General features: G+C 43.8%; 1 protein-coding gene across 1 annotated transcript; it reads right to left on the bottom strand.

Moving 5' to 3' along the window:
- Positions 1-630: 630 nt before the first annotated feature.
- On the bottom strand, positions 631-13,029 carry LOC144805886 (uncharacterized). The gene is made up of 4 exons (XM_078672369.1): positions 12,938-13,029; positions 9,707-9,778; positions 8,998-9,051; positions 631-3,759 (listed from the first exon to the last, which is right to left on the bottom strand). Exon 4 carries the CDS (start codon positions 2,094-2,096, stop codon positions 1,263-1,265), a length of 834 nt encoding a protein of 277 aa, XP_078528495.1. The 5' UTR covers positions 2,097-3,759; positions 8,998-9,051; positions 9,707-9,778; positions 12,938-13,029; the 3' UTR covers positions 631-1,262.
- Between the last annotated feature and the right edge of the window lie 6,497 nt (positions 13,030-19,526).

Raw genomic sequence — 19,526 nt, 5'->3', positions numbered from 1 at the left:
ATTAATTTAAAAAAAAGCAGATCCACTGAATCAATCAGGAAGTCACCTATAAAATTGTAGCTGACTTCGGAAGCTATACTCGAGAGGACAAAGGTACGTTTAGTCTCTGGTGATGATTAACACTGGAATTTGAAGCAAGGTTTTTGGCTGAATCATTCTCAGAAGGTGACGAGCTGCACAGAAGTGGCTTGAAGTGCAAAGTTCCCACAGAGTAGAGTTGGGCTATCAAGTTGAACCTGAATCCACGGCCATCAAAATGTGGGAAACTTCAAGCAGTTACAACAGCTGCGAAGTCTTCGGAGCTTCCAAGTTATGGAGATGGTTCAAGGTTGATGATAAGAGCGAAAGCATGGAACCTGGCAGGCCTGAGGCATGGTTAAGGGGATAGCAGGTTCCATTTGAAACAAAAGAAGATGGAAAGAGGCCACTCGTGTGGATCTTTGTAATACGAGGCTGTGTCCTTTTGGAACAGAAGTCATTAGGACTATTTAGAATGGAGCCAAGAATGGTTTGCATATGGCTGACCTTGTCTGTAGTTACACAAAGACTAGAGAATGTGGCGGGATGGTGCCGAGATTAACTACCAGTCCATCCATTACCTTTAGTTTTTCTCAATGATCAGCCCTACGTGGTACAGACATGAACAGATGGTTGGTTCCATAGAGACCTTTGACAAAGGGACTCCTGCTGCAGCCCCCTGGTGAGGCTCATTAAAGCTGAAAACAGTTCGAGGTTACATGCATTCCAGACCCTTGGGGGCGTGGCCTCAAAGTTCAGGATCGAATGGACTTTGTGGGTCAGTCATTGCTTATAAACACTCAGGGAACAAAACACGCTGAATTGGATGAGGCCACAAATAGTTACAAAACAATGAGGTTAATTCAAGCATTTCCATCCCTCGCTGTGTGCTTTTCTGAGTGGACAGTTTGTAGGACAATCAATGGAGCTGTGTTTTTGTGGCTGCTTCATGTAAAGGTTTTGTGATGCTGAAAGCTCCTCCTCAGGGTTGACAGTGAGCACCTTTTATTCTCCCACATTGTCTCTCTTATGTAGAAAGCTTACATTTACAATGGACGTTTTTGTCACATTGAGAGCACTGCTCATTTTCTTTCACGTTGTGGGTTCTCTCTTGTTAAATGAAACGGAATCTCCAGCAGTCCCTTCCCTGGCATTTAGAACAATGACAACGTTTTTTCCAGGTAAGTTCTCGCAGGTTGAGAGAGACCAGATTTCCGGCTGAAACTTTTTCAGCATTCAGAGAGCTAATAAGGTTTTTCGCTAGTGTGAGTTCTCTCATGTGTAGTGACAGTTGTTTTATGACTGAAGCTTTTCTGACATTCAGAACACTGATACGGTTTGAGCCCAGTATGGATTTTCTGATGTAGAGTTAAATTGAATTTCTGATAGAAACTTTTTTGACATTCAGAACACTGATACGGTTTGAGCCCAGTATGGATTCTCTGATGTAGAGTTAAACCGGATTTCTGATAGAAACTTTTTTGGCATTCAGAACACTGATACAGTTTCTGCCCAGTGTGGGTTATTTCATGTACAGTAAGGCTGGATTTCCAACTGAAGCTTTTTGAGCATTCCGAGCACTGATAAGGTCTTTCCCCAGTGTGAGTTCTCTCATGGAGAGTGAGAGTCTTTTTCAGACTGAAACTTTTTTGACATTCAGAACACTGATACGGTTTGAGCCCAGTATGGATTCTCTGATGTAGTGTTAAATTGAATTTCTGAGCAAAACTTTTTTGACATTCAGAACACTGATACGGTTTGAGCCCAGTATGGATTCTCTGATGTAGAGTTAAACCGGATTTCTGATAGAAACTTTTTTGGCATTCAGAACACTGATACAGTTTCTGCCCAGTGTGGGTTCTTTCATGTACAGTAAGGCTGCCTTTATGACTGAAACTTTTCCAGCATTCAGAGCACTGATACGGTTTTTGTCCAGTATGAACTCTCTCGTGTTGAGAGAGAGCTGATTTCCTACTGAAGCTTTTACAGCATTCAGAGCACTGATAAGGTTTTTGTCCAGCGTGAGTTACCTGATGTCGAATCAGACTGCCACTAAAACTGAAGCTTTCTTGGCACATGGAGCACTGATACGGTTTATACCCAGTGTGGGTTCTTTTATGTACAGTAAGGCTGGATTTCTGACTGAAGCTTTTCCAGCATTCAGAGCACTGATAAGGTTTTTGTCCAGTGTGAGTTCTCTCATGTAAAATGAGATGGGGTTTCTGACTGAAGCTTTTCTAGCATTCAGAGCACTGATAAGGTTTTTGTCCAGTGTGAGTTCTTTCATGTAAAGTGAGATTGAATTTGCTACTGAAGCTTTTACAGCATTCAGGGCACTGATACGATTTGAGCCCAGTGTGGGTTCTTTCATGTAAAGTGAGACTGGATTTCTGACTGAAGCTTTTCTGGCATTCAGGGCACTGATACGGTTTAAGCCCAGTGTGGGTTCCTTCATGTACCGTAAGGCTGGATTTGTGAGTGAAGCCTTTCTGGCATTCAGGACACTGATAGGGTTTTCGTCCAGAGCTAGTTTTCTCATGTTTAGTGAGGTGGGATTGATAACTTAAGCTGTTCTCACAGTCATTGCTCTTATTCGAGTTGTTTGTTTTTCCAAGTTGGGTTTGTTCCTGGATACATGTCATCTTAAGACTGAATCTGATTTCTGATTGTGTACTTGTTTATGTTACAACTCAGCATTAAATTTTAAAATACATTTCAGATGCTCTACTTAACATATGTATTTAACTAATGGTAGTTTTTACCTGGAGATCATTTCCCTACCTTTAAAGGCACCTATCTCTCTTGTCTTTTTAACTTTCACTGAGGAAGCCCTTTTATTGATTAAGAGGCCTCTCATGGATTCATTTTCTCCAAGTTAATTCCGGGTGAATTCTCTCATGTTTAATAAGTCTCATTTAGTGACTCCAGTTTATAACATTTGAATTAGGAGTTTTAAAAGCACTGATAAGGTCTTTGGGCTTTAGTGTTTGCCTGTAAGGTATGTTTGTTCATACAAGTAATGACAGATGATTAGGGCATGACAGGGTGGTTTATGAATTATCAATAGCGTAACACTGACCCCTTTTATACTTTCTGTGCCAGTATATGCTTTTTTGCTAAGTGGCTAAGACAGGTACATTTCACTTTGGAGTTACAGGACCCTTTGAAACCACTCAGATCAAACTCAAGAGCCAGAGTTGGTGGGGGAAAGGAAATTATAATCCAGCATCTTTGCAGTAACGACATCTGAGAAAGCGTATTTACAATGACTTTCTTTTAAATAATATTTTCTTTCCTTTTGTCCCCAGAAGACGGAGATAAAAGCTTGCGTTTGTAAACCAAGGATATTAGTCTTTTTGACGGTTCTGTCACATCACGACACGTCTACGGATACTGATCTGTTGGGGAGGGTTTGCATCTCCAAAGCATTTCTCATAAACCATCAAACAGAATTTACAGCACTGAGTTTTCTCAAGTGCACTGTGTAGGTATCAGTTGTGGCCAATGTTCTCCTCAATCTCAGTTACTGACATTGGTAAACATTTATGACCATTTTACTATAGGGATTTGACAACTTTCACATTCACCAGTTTCTTCTGCACCAACATCCTCACCATTCCTGGCACATAGAATGTGTTTCTTCTCAAGAGATCGAGAATGTTTTAACTTTCCTTGAAATAATCCTTTTCGTTGTGTTTCACTTTATTGAAACCTTCTTTTTTCTGTTCATGCTTCTGTCACCTGTAGAAATGGAGTCAAAAATTGTAAATGAAAACAAAGAAAAAATATTTGTGACCTTATACTTTGCACAAAGAAAGTATTAACAAAAACAAGCCAGGAAATCAGTTGAGTATCATTTCTGATAGTGGTGAAACAGCTCGGGACACTGTAGATCGGGAGCTTCGGATTACTGAAGCTCATGGATGTGAGAGTAAACGTAATTAATATTTAAGAAAGAAACACATGTTGCACATATATTGTGACACAGATTCTCAGAAGCAGCCAACACTATCAATTTACAATTTCTGTGGCAAAGGCTGGCATCACAATGAGATATTTGTAATACTTTTAATGAATTATCAGATGTTATTTACTCCCCTGCCCACCTAGACTGTTAATCTATTCCTTTTTCCAGTGATCTAGGAAGGGACATTTTATTGAACAAAGGAATTCGCCTAGTTGTAATCACCACTTTAAATTCCACTGTAGACTGACGCTGTGCCCATTTAGCTCAGTGGAATTCACTATTTCATTCATTCATTTGATCTTTATTTTGGCACATTATGGCCATAAAGATACATGCAAAACAACAAAGTACATATTACGATGGGGAAAATAAAATGTATACAAGATAACCAATCGGGATGGCAGAAAATACAGTAAAATTCATCAATTAAAAAGGCACATAAAATATTAATTTAAATACTAGTTTAAAAGGAACTTTTTTATGTACAGTTCCGAAAGATAATATTCCAGTAGTGAAACTCATCAATGTACAACAAATAATCAGAACAGACCAAACATATACACGAAGAATACACAGAGCCTGGACATTTATAGGTCTAAACCCAATTTCTTACGGGAAAAGCTTGCTGACAATAGAAATCTGCTGACACAGAACCCAACAAGTTCACTAGTGTCCGTTTTGACAATCCTATATGCTTCAACATACGATCTTATACCTAAAGCATTACACAAGGGCTTGATCCATCCTTTCCTTGCCAGATCATATGCAGTACAAAAAAACTGAATATGATTATCATCCTCTCTAGAATTTGACTGGCAACTCATACATTTTGCACTCTTTGGTTGCCCCGTTGACATTTCCCATCTTGCTAGCATTACATTTGTTTTGAGTATTCCATACCTAAATTTTAGGTATAGACTTTTAGCCAGTGGTGATCGTATCTCATCTAAAAATTCCTCAAAGTGTGGGGAGTCCTTAAATGCAAGAAAACTACTCGTGATGGATCCACATGGGTAGTCATTTAGGAGATTGTGAGTTATGTAGGCCCACAATTTTACCTTTACTTGTTTCTTACAGCTTTGTGTCAGACCCGAAGGGTCTTCCCAAAAATGAGACAGCCCTATTCTGCAAAGCCAAGTTTGAAAATGTTTCAACCAAGGATTAGAATTATAAACGCCCAGGCTCTTCACTTCCAAAAGACCATCTCTATAATCTGCAAGTTTGGGTGTGCCCCAAAGTCTCACCCAGTATGAGAGTGGACGTAATATTGCAAGATGGTCCGTGCGTTTCATGCATAAATCTAAAAATAGAGGTAAAAGTGGGGTGCGTTTGGGCAATCTCAGAATGCTTCTATAAAAATTATTTTCATTTTTCGAAAAGAGATTCCCAGCATTCATACCCCAGATTTCTGCTCCATAAAGAGCACCAGACTGAACCTTAAATGTAAACACTTCAAGTGCTGGTGATATTGATTTATTAAGGCTCGCCCCATGTCTCTTTATAATAGGTAGGGTGTTCTGAGTAAAAATAGTTTTATTTTTTTCAATTTGGGTTTTCCATGATCTTTTCGAATCTAGAGAAACATCCAAATAGGAAAAACTTGACAAAAGTTCCAGTTTTTGACTATTTAAGAAAAAATGTCCCTTGAAAGATTTATGGGGATTGAGGGCCATGCATTTGGTCTTATTTGTATTTATTTCTAAACCTTTCTTGTTGCAATACAGTTGGAAGGAATTTAAAAGGGTTTGCAGACCAATGGGCGTTTGCGAGACCAGGATTGTATCGTCCGCAAATAAGAGTGCTGGTACCCTCACTCCATTCAGCTTAGGTGAATCGTTATTACTCTCTTCTAAATAAGCTGGAATGTCATTAACAAATAATGAAAAAAGCGTGGGAGCCAACACACACCCTTGGCGGACTCCCCGCTTTATTGGGACAGGTTTGGTTAATTCCCCATTTGGACCCCAGCGCACTCTAGCATAGTTATTATCATGCAATCTTTTAATCTGCTGGAGTAAACAAGTCGGTAATCCCAACGCAACCAAACAATCCCATAAACGATCACGCAAAACTAAATCAAAAGCTGCCCTAAGGTCAACAAAAGCTACATAAATGTGCCCCTTCAATAAAAAAACATACTTCCAAAAAAGACAACAGAATCTAAAAACTTAGTCAATTGTACTTGTGTTGCTTCTAAAACCTGCTTGGAACTTAGTGAAGATCTCATTCTCATCAATCCACAGGTTCATATGAGTTAAGAGGTGCCTCGAAAATATCTTTTGTAAAATATCTAAAAGGCAAATGGGACGATAGTTGGACGGATCGTTTCTATCTCCCTTTTTAAAAATTAAAAGGATTTCTGCACCCCTCCAGCTATCAGGTAAGTTTACATCAGTAACTAGAATGTTAAAAAGCTGATTAATATATGGTGCCCAGACTCTAGTCTCATGCTTGTACAGATCCCCGGGTATTTTGTCTAGCCCTGGTGCTTTACCATTTTTAACTGAGCTAATAGCTTGCTCAGTTTCTTCTAGGCTAAAGACTATGGTACTTGTACAGGTTACTAGCCATGGGCAATCCTCAGTAGCTATCTCCATATTTTCTGGGGCTTCATATAGGTGGGTAAAATGGTTAACCCATGTCTGTTCGTCAATAAACACGTCATCAGATGTTTTACCTCCAAGTTTCTCATTTGCAACTAGTTTCCAAAAGCCCACATTATCCTTAGACTTTGCAGCCAATAGCATGTTCTCCCAACAATCCTCATCCCAATTTGTTCTAGCAATTGCCTGAATCCTCCTATATTCCCTCCTTAATGCCCTAATCATATCTGATGTTTTGTTTTTAATTGCCTCTAAAAGTGAGGCCTTACTTAAACGACAGTCTTTATTATACCAAGGTTTAGTACCAACAGAGGTAATTTTAGTTAGCCGCTTTTTTGGGGGCATTTTTGACACATATGGTACAAGAGATGAAAAAAACCCAGTATGCAGATCAACAAAGTCATTACCCCCTACCGGTTGGATCAGATGGCTTGCTAATGTATCAGCAAAGAGCAGATAAATACTTGATAATGCTTATCCATTACCCAATAGGCTAGCCCATTTAAGTGAGCGCCTATTGTTACTCATTAATGGGGCATCATTAATATTGTTGTCCAAGATATAGTGCTCCTTCACTGAACTAATGCTAGGAACCAGTCGATAGTCTATTGATAAATGTATTAGCCGGTGGTCACTTTCAAACCTAGGCATAATTTCAAGATCTGTTAGGTAGGGCCAAACGTCAAAGGATACCAGAATATAGTCAATACGTCTTTGGGAATTGTTTTTGACAAAGGTTGGAGCCTTTGGGGAATCAGATGGGAGACGGCCATTACAGGCCCTCAGTCCATGCACTGTTAATATTCTCATTATTTGGACTGCTAAGGTCGTGCAACACACTCCCTGCATGCAAGATATATTGTTGTCCAAGATATAGTGCTCCTTCACTGAACTAATGCTAAGAACCAGTCGATAGCCTATTGATAAATGTAGTGGCCGGTGGTCACTTTCAAACCTAGGCATAATTTCAAGATCTGTTAGGTAGGGCCAAACGTCAAAGGATACCAGAATATAGTCAATACGGCTTTTGGAATTGTTTTTGACAAAGGTTGGAGCCTTTGGGGAATCAGATGGGAGACGGCCATTACAGGCCCTCAGTCCATGCACTGTTAATAATCTCATTATTTGGACTGCTAAGGTCGTGCAACGCACTCCCTCCATGTAAGATAGGGGTGGGATGTTATTAGCCCTATCCTCATCTCCAAAAACGTCACCAAACCTTAAGATTGACTCGAAGTTACAATTCAAGTCTCCGCCAATTATAATACTTGGTGTGTCTACACAATTGGTTAAGAAGTTATCTAATTTTTCCAAAATTGCAGACTCCTTTGATAACCCGCATGGTCAGTTGTATACATTAAATAAAGAGATATGCCTACCATCCTTTAGTTTAACTACTAGCCCCAATATGTCAGCTGAGTCAATGTTTAATAGCGTGATGCTTATTTCCAAAGACACTTTTACCCATACTGTAAGCCCCCCTGATGGCCTATCTCTGGCCGATGGTACTGCCTCTATATTAAAAGTCCTGAATCACACTCTATACGGTATTTCCAGGGCCCATGTTTCCTGGAGAAAACAGATATCACTGGAATCTATGTAGTTGGACCAGTCGGGATCACAATGATTTTTTGGCAGACCCGCGATATTCCAGGATATCAATGTTAAATTTGGAGGGGTATTTGCCGGTTTTACTACTTTTGTCCCCTCAATTGATACATCTCGGCTACATGCCCTTACGACTGGGGATATGACTGATGTACAATAAACGACATCCCCCAAACTTGGGATCCGAGCACTTCTTGCATGAGTATCTGGTCTCTCTGGGTTCGACCCAACTAAAGTCAGTTCTTGGGTATATGGCTTCAAAACAGGCGTTACGGCTGGTGATTCTCCCAAAATCCCGGTGGTAATAACAGATCCCAAACTTGACTCTAAACCTACTCCTGATATCTCCAGCAGCAACTGTTGTATGGTTACTTTAGGTTTATAACCACTAGCAATGTTCCCCTTGCCTGGATCACAATTATCCTTAATATCAAGGACCAGGGGCATAGGTTTAGTTAGTCAATCAACCATCTCCTAAGGAGGAGATATCCTGAAATCTATTCGAGGTAATGATGGGCTATGAAGAGTCCGCCCTAAAGCCCAACACTTGAGTTGAAGGGCGATAAAAGTAACCCAGAGAGAGGGCGTGTATGTTGGTATGAGCCTTCTGGGTTCCATCACATACACTCAGGAGGTGACGTACAGTGTTTGGCTTTTTTGAAATTGACAACAATACAATCGCCCTCAATATCTTTCCTCTGTTCACCCACCCAAACCACTCTACAAACCATAATGATCTCATTTATTTTGGAGTGGCTAAGACCTTCACTATTTCAAATTGTGCGGATGATAAGGACGTACTTGGTGGCCCAGAACTCATCACACTCCTCTGACAGGACGCAGGCACTGCAACACCTGAAAAAGAGAAAAAAAAGCACAACAGTAAAGGAAACAAAAAAGGGTCTAGAAAAGAAGAACACAAAACAGAAGAAAGAGAAAAAAGGCTATCTTCCTCTCTCACCACATGTTCCAGCATAGGAAACTGTGCAGCAGATGCTTGTGAACCCATAGGTTACTTCTAAACACAGTGCCCCCAAGGTCAGCACCAGGTGCGGCTCCACTGGTTGCATCACCCTAAAGCAAGCCTTGTGTGCATGTGTGTCCACACACATACTGTGTCTTTTGCTTGTAGTAGATAAGACAGAAAAAGATAGTTTAGGAGGACATAAAGAGATGGAAGTCAGACCAAGAGAGAAAAGACGCCAAAAGAACAGTCAGAGGGGGGAGAGTAGCACGTGGTGTAGAGGAGGAGACAAATGTGCCAATAGTTAAGGAACTGCTGGGCAAAACTGACCTAAGAAGGAACTGGACCTGCACTACACCCCCAACATTTCCAGGAGGAATGTGGCTCCATCATATTATTATCAGAAGTTTGATAACAACAAGAATAGTGCACAGAGGGAGTCAAATGTTGAAGCTGAAGAGACAAAAACAAAACCGAGATCAAGAAAGGGAATAGAGAAAGAAGAAACAGGGGAAAAGGAAACTTATGAGTTATAGGAATCCTTACCTGACAGTTATATTATATTTTGTTCCTCCAAGGGTGGCAGCCACGCTGCACTGCCTGGTCATCCCAGAATACCTTGAAAGGAAGTAAAGAAATTGTTTTGCGTCAGACGACAATCAAACTTCATCCCATTTTACAAATAACCGTCCTGAACTTCCAAAACAAAATAATCTCTTGTTCTCTGGAGGCCATTGTGAAGCATATATGGGTATGAATAAATACTTTTTTGGTTCACCAAGAACCATGATGCCTTGCTGGAAAAGGTCTCTGTGAATATAGAGTGCACACACAGACTCAGAGAACAAACCCTAACAACCCAGTCCACGTCTTCATAACCCCCATCTTTCCATTTACAGCCCATGAAACTTGCAAATCAAAACAATCTGGTTTGCAAAGGTATGTTAAAGTCCTTGAACATAATTCTGCCCCGTTCATAAATCAGTCAACCAGACTCTTAGATTTATACAAACCATGCTCTCTGAGCAACAGCAATTCACGTTCAAGCTGGTGCAGAGTTCGAATGCTGAGCAATGGAAGCAACAAAGCATCAACGTGTTGATGCTTTTCATCTATAACTTATCTGAAGGGATGATGCGGAGGATCAGTTTAAATAAATCCTTCACGAGACAAAGCTTGAAACATTGAAATGTTTAGACCTCCATTGAAGACAACGGGGCAGCAGCAGCCTATACAACCTGATATAGGCCTGCTGCTCGCAACATTACAATGTCCATATACACAGCCTCTGCCGCTCTGAAATATATGGATTGGGCAGGAGAAGGCAGAAGATAGAGCCTGCAGCAGGGCACACAGGAGCCTCCCCCCTTCCTCCTCCCGTGGCTCGCAGTGTCACTGGCGTCTCGGAAGGAGGGGGGTTCTGCTCATATCCTGCATCTCCTCGGCTCACCTGAATGATGAAAAGCAGTTTAGCCGAGCCCAGGGAGAACCAGGGGCTGACTTCAGCCTCCTTTCACAGCTATTGCTGTGAATGTTCAACAATTAACCCCTGTGGTCCTACATGCGGGTGTTAACTGCTCAACATTCACACTTACAGCAGGTTGGAGTACCGGCGGTGTTTCAACCCCCTTGGTCTCTGGGACACCGTTGTTTTATTAATTAACACATTCTGCCCTCATGGGGCAAACAGTGTAATGACCTTATAGTCAGCCATACAAGGCAGTACAGCCCCTTAAAGGACCGCTCCCTTGGTAAAGGCCCTTGCATTTGGAGCTACAACAAGCTTCAAAGTCATATTAAAGGTTTCAAATAATTACTGAAGGCATAAACATGGTTGCTCAGTCAGAGAAATAATTATCATAATATTTGCAGGAGAATCACATAAAGGTAACCTCTAAAGTATATCAAAAGCCAGACTCAGAAATAACTCTAGCTGTAAAGTCAATAGACAGACCACCGCAACAAATGTGTGCTAAGAAATAAGAAAACTTTTTCTATAATATCAAATAGCAAACTGACATAGAACCTGCTCAGTTAGGAATCAAGGAAACACATTATTGACATGGTTCACGATGAGGTAAAAATGATAGCAATCAATAAATGTTCATGACAACATGGCACAACAAAATGTAATTTAATAAACCACAAGTAACAAAATGAATAATTAATTGTGACTCTTCCCCAAAAAGCCACAAGTAATTTTACAAGGTTATTCCCTAACATATTAACTGGATCTTAATCACAGTATACGTTTCTGGCCATTCATCATTGACCCAATTTGTACGGAAACATTTGCTGACAGCTTATTAGTTGTTTATTAGAAATGCCTACAACTTGGACTCCTTTCCCAAGAGGGGTGGGTTGTGAGCTCCCGTCAGTCTGACTGTGCAACGGGAGGCACATTTATTGATTAAAAGAGATGGTGGATTCCCATTTACTTCTTCTACAAAAGGGCCACTCTGGGTGATCTCTAGGACTGCACCAAGCGTGCAATCCTTCTCCCGTCTCAGGCACAGTCATTGTGTCTGATTCAGTCCAGTAGAAACTCCTAGTGTAGATGCAAGTTGTGGAAATCCTTATTAATCACTGAAGGATTTTGTTGAAATGCTGAATTTGTTGAGAATTTGGCATTCTATTCTGCACTGGGCTGTGGGACCATCGGGACTGAAGGCATGTTCCAATATATCTGCCTTGATTCTGCATGCTCGGCACAGAGGCCAGTTGGGCTGGGACCATTGACTGTGACATCCCATTCTGGCCATCTGACTCTTTTCCATTTTCCCAGGTCCCTGCAAACATCGCAAGGAGCGTGTCTTATTCTGCACATTATTAGTGTTTGAGGTATTTAAATTGCCACTGTCAGTAAAACAAACACCCTGAGCAGGGTCGGACTGTCCGGAACGGGCTTCGGGTGTTTCCCCGGGAGGCTGGAAGAGGGGGGCCGATTCTTCAGTGCTGGGAAACGTATTTGTTACTGGGGGCTGGTTTTGCTGTGGTGTTGCTATATCACCCCCCCCAGCTACAAAAGAGGCAGGGAGCTGGTCCGTCAAAATTGTCAAGCCTGGTTTGGGTTCCCAGTCCGGCCCTGACCCAGAGGAACAACATTTCCTCCTTGCACATACTGAACATCATTACTCTGCACACCAACACCGTGCATATCCAAATTCACACCAGCAACAAACCCAGAATCAAAACAAGAATACAATCCGTGAGAACCACTATCGTCACCCGTTTGGAACATTTTTGTCTGAGCGCTCATTATTTTTTTGGGGATAATTTTCTGCTTAGGAACAACATTCTCACTACAGAACTTTGCGTAAAACAAAATCTCATCCGGAATGTTAGCCCCTCACATTTTGCTGGATATGTTGACTAACCTCTGGATGCAACGCTAAAAGATGCGCCCTCTTTTCCCTGGTCTTTGACTTTGCAATATTGTCTGTAACTCTGCATTATCTCTTGTACTATATAATAAAATATTTTGAGGCGCTTCACTCTGTGGCTCTTCAATTGGCCAGTTTACAAGCAACTTCGACTCATTCCACAAATCTCTTGGGACAACAATTAACAAACTTAAACTCAGCTCTCAACCACCCCGCCTAGACGAACAGGCCTCATCTCCACTGCATCCCTCCTGGAGAGGCCCCACCTCCTTTGAACCACCCAAACACAAGACAGGCCTCACCTCATCTACACCATCCTGTACAGGCCTCTCGCCCACTGCACCCTTGGACAGGCCTCACCTCCTCTACACCCCCCTTGACAGGCCTCACTCACCTCCTCTGAGCCCCTGGACAGACCTCACCTCCTCTGCATCCCCTGGACAGACATCACCTCCTCTGCACCCCTAGACAGGCCTCAACTCCTCTGCACCCCCTGGACAGGCCTTGCTTCCTCTGCATCCCCCCCGACAGGTCTCGCCTCCTCTGCACCTACCTCCAAACATGCCTCACCCCCCTCTACATCCCATGGACAGTCCTCCCCTCCTCTGCACCTGCTGGACAGGCCTCATCTTCTTTGTGCCTCCCCTGGACAGGCTTCACCTCTTCTAACCTCCCCCCGACAGGACAGGTCTCACCTCCTCTGCCCCTCCCCCCTCTTCACGGGTCTCACCTCCTTTGCCCCTCACTCCCTCTCCACAGGTCTCACCTTCTCTGTACCACCCGGAGAGGTCTCACCTCGGCTGCACCCCCCTGGACAGAACAGGCCTTACCTCCTCTGCACCACCCCCCGGACCGGTCTCTCCTCCTCTGCACCCCTGGGCACCTAGTCTATACCCCTGGACAGGCCTCTCTTCCTCTGCTCCGCTGGACAGGCCTCTCCTCCTCTGCACCCCTGGACAGGCCTCAACTCCTCTGCATCCCTGCACAGGCCTCACCTCTTCTGCACCCCTGTAAAAGGCCTCTCCTCCTCTGCACCCCTGGACAGGCCTCTCTTCCTCTGCACCCCTGGACAGGCCTCACCTTCTCTGCACCACCTTGACAGGCCTCACTCACCTCCTCTGAGACCCCTGGGCAGGCCTTGCTCCTCTGCATCCCCCCGACAGGTCTCGCCTCCTCTGCACCTACCTCCAAACACACCTCACCCCCTCTACATCCCATGGACAGGCCTCTCCTCCTCTGCACCCCTGGACAGGCCTCTCCTCCTCTGCACCCCTGGACAGGCCTCACCTCCTCTACTCCCCTGGACAGTCCTCTCCTCCTCTACACCCCTGGACAGGCCTCTCCTCCTCTGCACCCCTGGACAGGCCTCTCCTCCTCTGCCCCGCCTCTGGACAACCTCTCCTCCTCTGACCCCTGGACAGGCCTCGCCTCCTCTGCACCTCTGGACAGGCCTCTCCTCCTCTGCACCCCTGGACAGGCCTCTCCTCCTCTTCACTCCTGGACAGGCCTCTCCTCCTCTGCACCCCTTGGACAGGCCTCGCCTCCTCTGCACCCCTGGACAGGCCTCCCCTCCTCTGCACCCCTGGACAGGCTCACGGCCTCTCCTCCTCTGCACCCCTGGACAGGCCTCCCCTCCTCTGCACTCCTGGACAGGCCTCTCCTCCTCTTCACTCCTGGAAAGGCCTCACTTCCTCTGCACCCCTGGACAGGGCTTGCCTTCTCCTGGGGGGGCAGATCTGGGGTCTGTGAGGGGCTGTAGATGGAGGTAACTGCCCACCAGACAGGGCTCCTTCCTCCTCTGCAGCAGGCCGGACACACCAGGAGAGGCAGGAAGTGATGTCACCACTGCTGCTGGTGCTGTTTCTGCCGCCGCTGACCCAGAAGAGGAAACCCTTCTCTCTTTCATCCAATGTGCAGCTCAGTGGGTTTCCATCAGCAGGCGAGGAGCGCCCTCTGGTGGCCGCTGACAGAACCGCCGCCTCCAGGCTCCAGGAGTGAAGACATTTCACACAAACAAGCATTGGCGCCTGTAAAGACCTGGGATTTCAGATGTCACAGATGGGAATGTTTTTAAGGGTCAGACAGTTCAAGTAAAGGGCCTCACACTTTGCTGCTGTCAAAAAGAATTTATAGCTTCACTTCAGATGAGCATCTTCCAAACACTGATGTAAAGGACTTAAGAGTATTTACAGAAAGGTGACAACTGGAAGTGGCAGTCTGTATTTCAAATAATAATATATCTGTATTTCAATGAATATATCTGTATTTCAATTAATATATGGGTAAATGGGTTAGTTTTGCAATTAAACTGGGCAGCTTATTTATTCTTTTAAATAATTTATTTGCAGTTGTTCAAATCCACAACGTCCTAGATAGCAACGTAAACAGAGGTAAATACCATGGAGTTTAAGACACCAGATCAGTGACAATGAGGCATAGGTCTTGTGTCAAAGCGACAATTGAAGGAACAGCTTATTTCTAATTTTCCTATGTCTAAGGCTTATTCCTTATATTTCATACGGTTTTATATCCTTGAACAAGACTGAAATGTAGGTTCTAATTAGGTTTTGAGTTTCTGGTTTAAGAGCACACTGTCTCCTAAAATATTAAGATAGCGGTCTCTTGCAGGCTTTCTTGTTTTGTTTCCAGTAACCACCATCCTCTCTCAACAAAGATTCACTGACAAAAATAAAGCAATATATCTTTGAAGCAATTAATTCCTAAGATAGGGCAACCGAGTATGAACCAGAAATTTTTCACACGGTTTACATTGTATCATAAAAATGAGTGGGTATTACTGGTCTGACGAACAGGGGAGGGGCATTTCATTAATCGAAAATATTCTACTCCTTCACATAGGACCCTATATCACAGTACACTCGCCATCAATACACCATTGATTAGCGAGGGTGTCAACTCTTTGTAGCATTGTCATACAAGCAGCCTTGAGTGCCTCAACAGTGACATTAGCTCGGAGGTGCATACATCAGAGCCCTCAAGCCTCACTCATCACGAGTGACACTAACACATTTGGAGGTCGGACTGAAGTCTCACTCAAACCTGGCCCATTCTTCAAAACTATGGAGATTAACTAGAACTTCACAAGTGACTACTCGGCACAGAGCAGACCCTCTGTCCCACATTTTGGTGGATAAACCTTTCTCATTTTCACCATGAGTACTGCACACAGTTCAGTAGAATGTTACATTGAATGTCTATTTCAGTGAGACTTGGTTGTAATTTTATCACTTTGCATGTGTTCTGATCATGTCTATAAATTCAGTAATGTCTCTTCCTTTAGAATTGTCAAAGTCAAATGTTAAGTGACACCACTCCCTGTGTCTTTTTTTTATACCTCAATTCTCTATTGATTATTAATATACAATGAGCATATTACAGGGATGGAAGTTTATCGATTCAGCAAGATACTGTGTAAACTAGAACTTATGAGAAGACATTGAAAACAGGAAAAACAGTAAATGAAATAAACCCTCTAGATAGAGGTGATGTGGCTCAGAAGATCCCGCAGATGATCAGGGAAGGAGGATGAGGGAGAACACGAGGGAAAGGGACATGGGAACAGGAACAAAATATGTTAGGGTGACAGGCACAAAGGTTGCCACCAAAAAAGACAACTCCCACTATGAAGGCCATAGCCAGCTAACTCTTACAGTGGTGGGTAAATCCTGGAATACTGACATTTTGTGAAGCAAGGTCAGACGGGCCATCAATTGCGGTGCCACCCCTAGGTTGGTCATCAAGTTATCCCAAACTGAGCCCAAGTAGCACAAAGTACTGTACAGTCCACAGGAAATGTAAAATATCATAGGCGAGTGCATCACACCTTCAGCACCTCCAGCACTTGGAATCCTCCACCATATGTGCTTTATAGATCCACTCCGGCGTCCAGTGCCAGTGGTGTAGGAACTTGAAATAACTGCATTTCAACCTGACCTCCTGGAGGAAACTGCCATGGTCTTTCCAAAGGTCGTGCCCGTCCTGCTCAGACAGTGAGAGGCACAGCCTCTGCTCCAACAAACAGCATAAAGTGTGGGCAGTGGTGCTTGAAAAAAGGCTGTCCATAGTGGTAACATACAATCCCACCATAGTGTCCTTGAAACCTTTCCACATCAGGATATAATGCAACATTGGGTCAGTCTCTAGATCATAAGGGGGAGCACCCAGCATGTGTCGCAGGCTCTGCATGAGCTGTCGGTACTGTCAGTGATGCAACTGTGGCAGCCCATAATCACGCATGAGTGTAGCAAAGGGGGCCAACTCACCGTCCCCTACTATATCGTCCACAGAGCGTATCTCTCTGGCACTCCACTGTGTAATCGGAGTTCAGATCATACTTGGCCCCAAGCAGCTTCTTGAGAAGAGCAGGAGTCAGCAGTGCGTTATACGTCTGAGCCAGGTGAAACTCAAGGTCAGTCAACCAACACTGTTATGCCTCACAGTGGCACTTATAGGCAGCCAAATCGTTCATCGGCCTTCCTGCCCGCTCACAGCACCTGTGCAGAGGAGATGGACCCAGCGTTCTCATCCAAGTACTGGCTCAGATATTGGAACCGTCTGTGTTTGTTTTCAGGGGCTTTATACCATGCTGTATACATTCTCCAATTGGCCTGAAGGGTTTACAACAGTCGAAGATTATGGTTGAGTTGCAGAAGATCATGATCAGAGGTACTGTTTGGGAGGATCAAGGCGTAAACGTTTACAATGGACGCAGGAGGTGAAAGTATAGTCCACGTCCCCCAGGTGAGTCAACCACCATGGATCCATCAAGGCATGATGATCAATAATGTCAGAGAGGATGAACCGGTCTCGGGGCTGCCTGGTCGTTTGGTTTCTGGACTTGTCAAGGTACCATATTCCAGCACCCCCCCTCATGAATACCCTGTATGTCCCAAGGAGAGCAGGAGTTTGGTCAGCCGCCGGGGCATAGATAAAGCCCACACACAAAGACTCATTGAGAATCTGAAGCTTGGCAACAATATATCTGTCCAGGGGGTCCCGCCATGTCTGCAGTGTGCAAACCCCCAGGGATTTGTGAAAACAGTTGTCCAACCCACTCTCCCTATGTTCCAAAGGAGTAGATGGCTGTGTAAGGGTAGTCAGGATCCTGCTGGCATGTAGTACCGTACTCATCCAATCCCTTCTGAATGAATCAAATATAAAGTTAGCAACTATGCAAAAAACATTCTGTCCCTCAGTTCCACCCTTTTAGCATGATGTATCTAAATCAATCTTCAAAAATACCTTCATCTATCTGCATCAATTCCTGTAATTCTTGTTGTATCATTTGGGGCTTTTCCTTTATGGGCGGTGACGGTACCAGGGCAGAAGATACTCTCCTAGCACAATAGGAACAGCAGGCAGGGCCACAGTGTATGCATAAACAACAAGTAAAGAGGAATCCCGCTATACCTATCAGAATCATCAGAATCTTCCATCCCAAGGCCGACAATAAATCCCAAAACCAACCAGTAAGTGACCAATTCCCTGTATCTGCGTGTATTTCGGATGCTAATCGGTGCAACTTTTATATGGACAGATGGACAGATGGGGCGGAGTCAGGAATGTATTCACAGCAGGATCTGCCAATCACGTGGCATGCTCCTCCTCGATCCACTAGGATAACGTCCAAAACCATACGGTTTTTGAGCGAGTTATTATAGGTCCCCATATTGGAAACACTCCGTTTACTATATCGACGAAATGCTGCTCAGGGGTATCCGTCTGGTCTGCTCTCTCAATAAGAGAGCAGAAGGGGAGCCAGCAGGGCGGTTCAGTAACATTCTGGCCGCCGTGTTCTGAATCACTTGTAATTTAGTAAGCAGGGTCTCTCCCACTTCCGCCAACAGAGCATTACCATAGTCTAATTGGCTGATGACCATGGCTTGAACTAAGGTTCTGCGGTGATTAGTGGGCAAGTAGGGAAGAATTTTGCAGAGAAAACGCATACTATAGTAGCAAGAGCTAGTAGTGGCAGCAATGTGGTCTTTCATGGTTAATGACTGATCTAATTTTAGGCCTAGATTTTTAACACATGTTTTAGGAACAGGAGCTGGTCCCAATTGTGAGGGCCACCATTCATCAGACCAGCTAGCTGAGCCTTTCCCCGTTAGCATGACCTCGGATTTTCCAGGATTCAACTGGAGGCAATTCTGTGTCATCCAGCTAGAGATTACAAGCATTCCACTGGAGAACCGCAATTTCTCTGCTTCTATCTTTGGACCAATAGTAAATATAAGCTGAGTATTACCAGCATATGAAATTATCTCAAAACCTTTTTCTAACAGATATGGCTCTAGCATGATAGTTTGTGTTCTGTCTGACAAAGTTCTGCAACCACCTCAAGGCTGTCCCTTAAATGCCACAGGAGGCTAGTCTCTCCGCGAGCACTAAATGTGAGATGGTATCAATAGCTGCCGAGAAATTTAGAAGGATCAGTACTACCGATCCTCCAATGTCTATTTTCTGTCTGACCGAGTCAGTTACAGCGAGCATGGCAGTCTCGGTACTGAAGCCCGGTTGAAACCCGGATTGTGATTGATACAGAATTTCCTTGGACTCCAGGCATAGACTTAGTTGCTTGTTAATTATACTTTCCATCAGCTTGCCCAATAAGGGTACCAAAGAAATAGGGCGGTAGTTGCTGAGTTCTCGGGATCCGCAGTTGGTTTCTTCAATATTGGACGTACGAATGCTTCCTTCCATGTTATTGGAATGGTACCTGATTGTATTGAATAATTATTGATATTTAGAATTGCTGGCACGCGAGTGGCTAATAGGGTCATTGTTTTTGGAGGACAAAGATCTTGGGGTGAGCCAGATTTTAAGAAGGAGAGAGCATTGGAAACTTCCTCAAGCGTGGTTAACTCGAAACAATCTAAGGTGCTAGCTGCCATTTTTTTTAAGCCCTCTGTTCTAATAGAACAGGGTATGCTCAGACGTGAGTCCCTTGCTCACTTTGCCAC

Source organism: Lissotriton helveticus (genome assembly GCF_964261635.1).
Source record: "Lissotriton helveticus chromosome 1_1 unlocalized genomic scaffold, aLisHel1.1 SUPER_1_unloc_31, whole genome shotgun sequence".
NCBI classification, from domain to species: domain Eukaryota; kingdom Metazoa; phylum Chordata; class Amphibia; order Caudata; family Salamandridae; genus Lissotriton; species Lissotriton helveticus.
The sequence above is the reverse complement of the archived record's forward strand: the minus strand, read 5'-3'. Positions and strand labels throughout refer to the sequence as shown.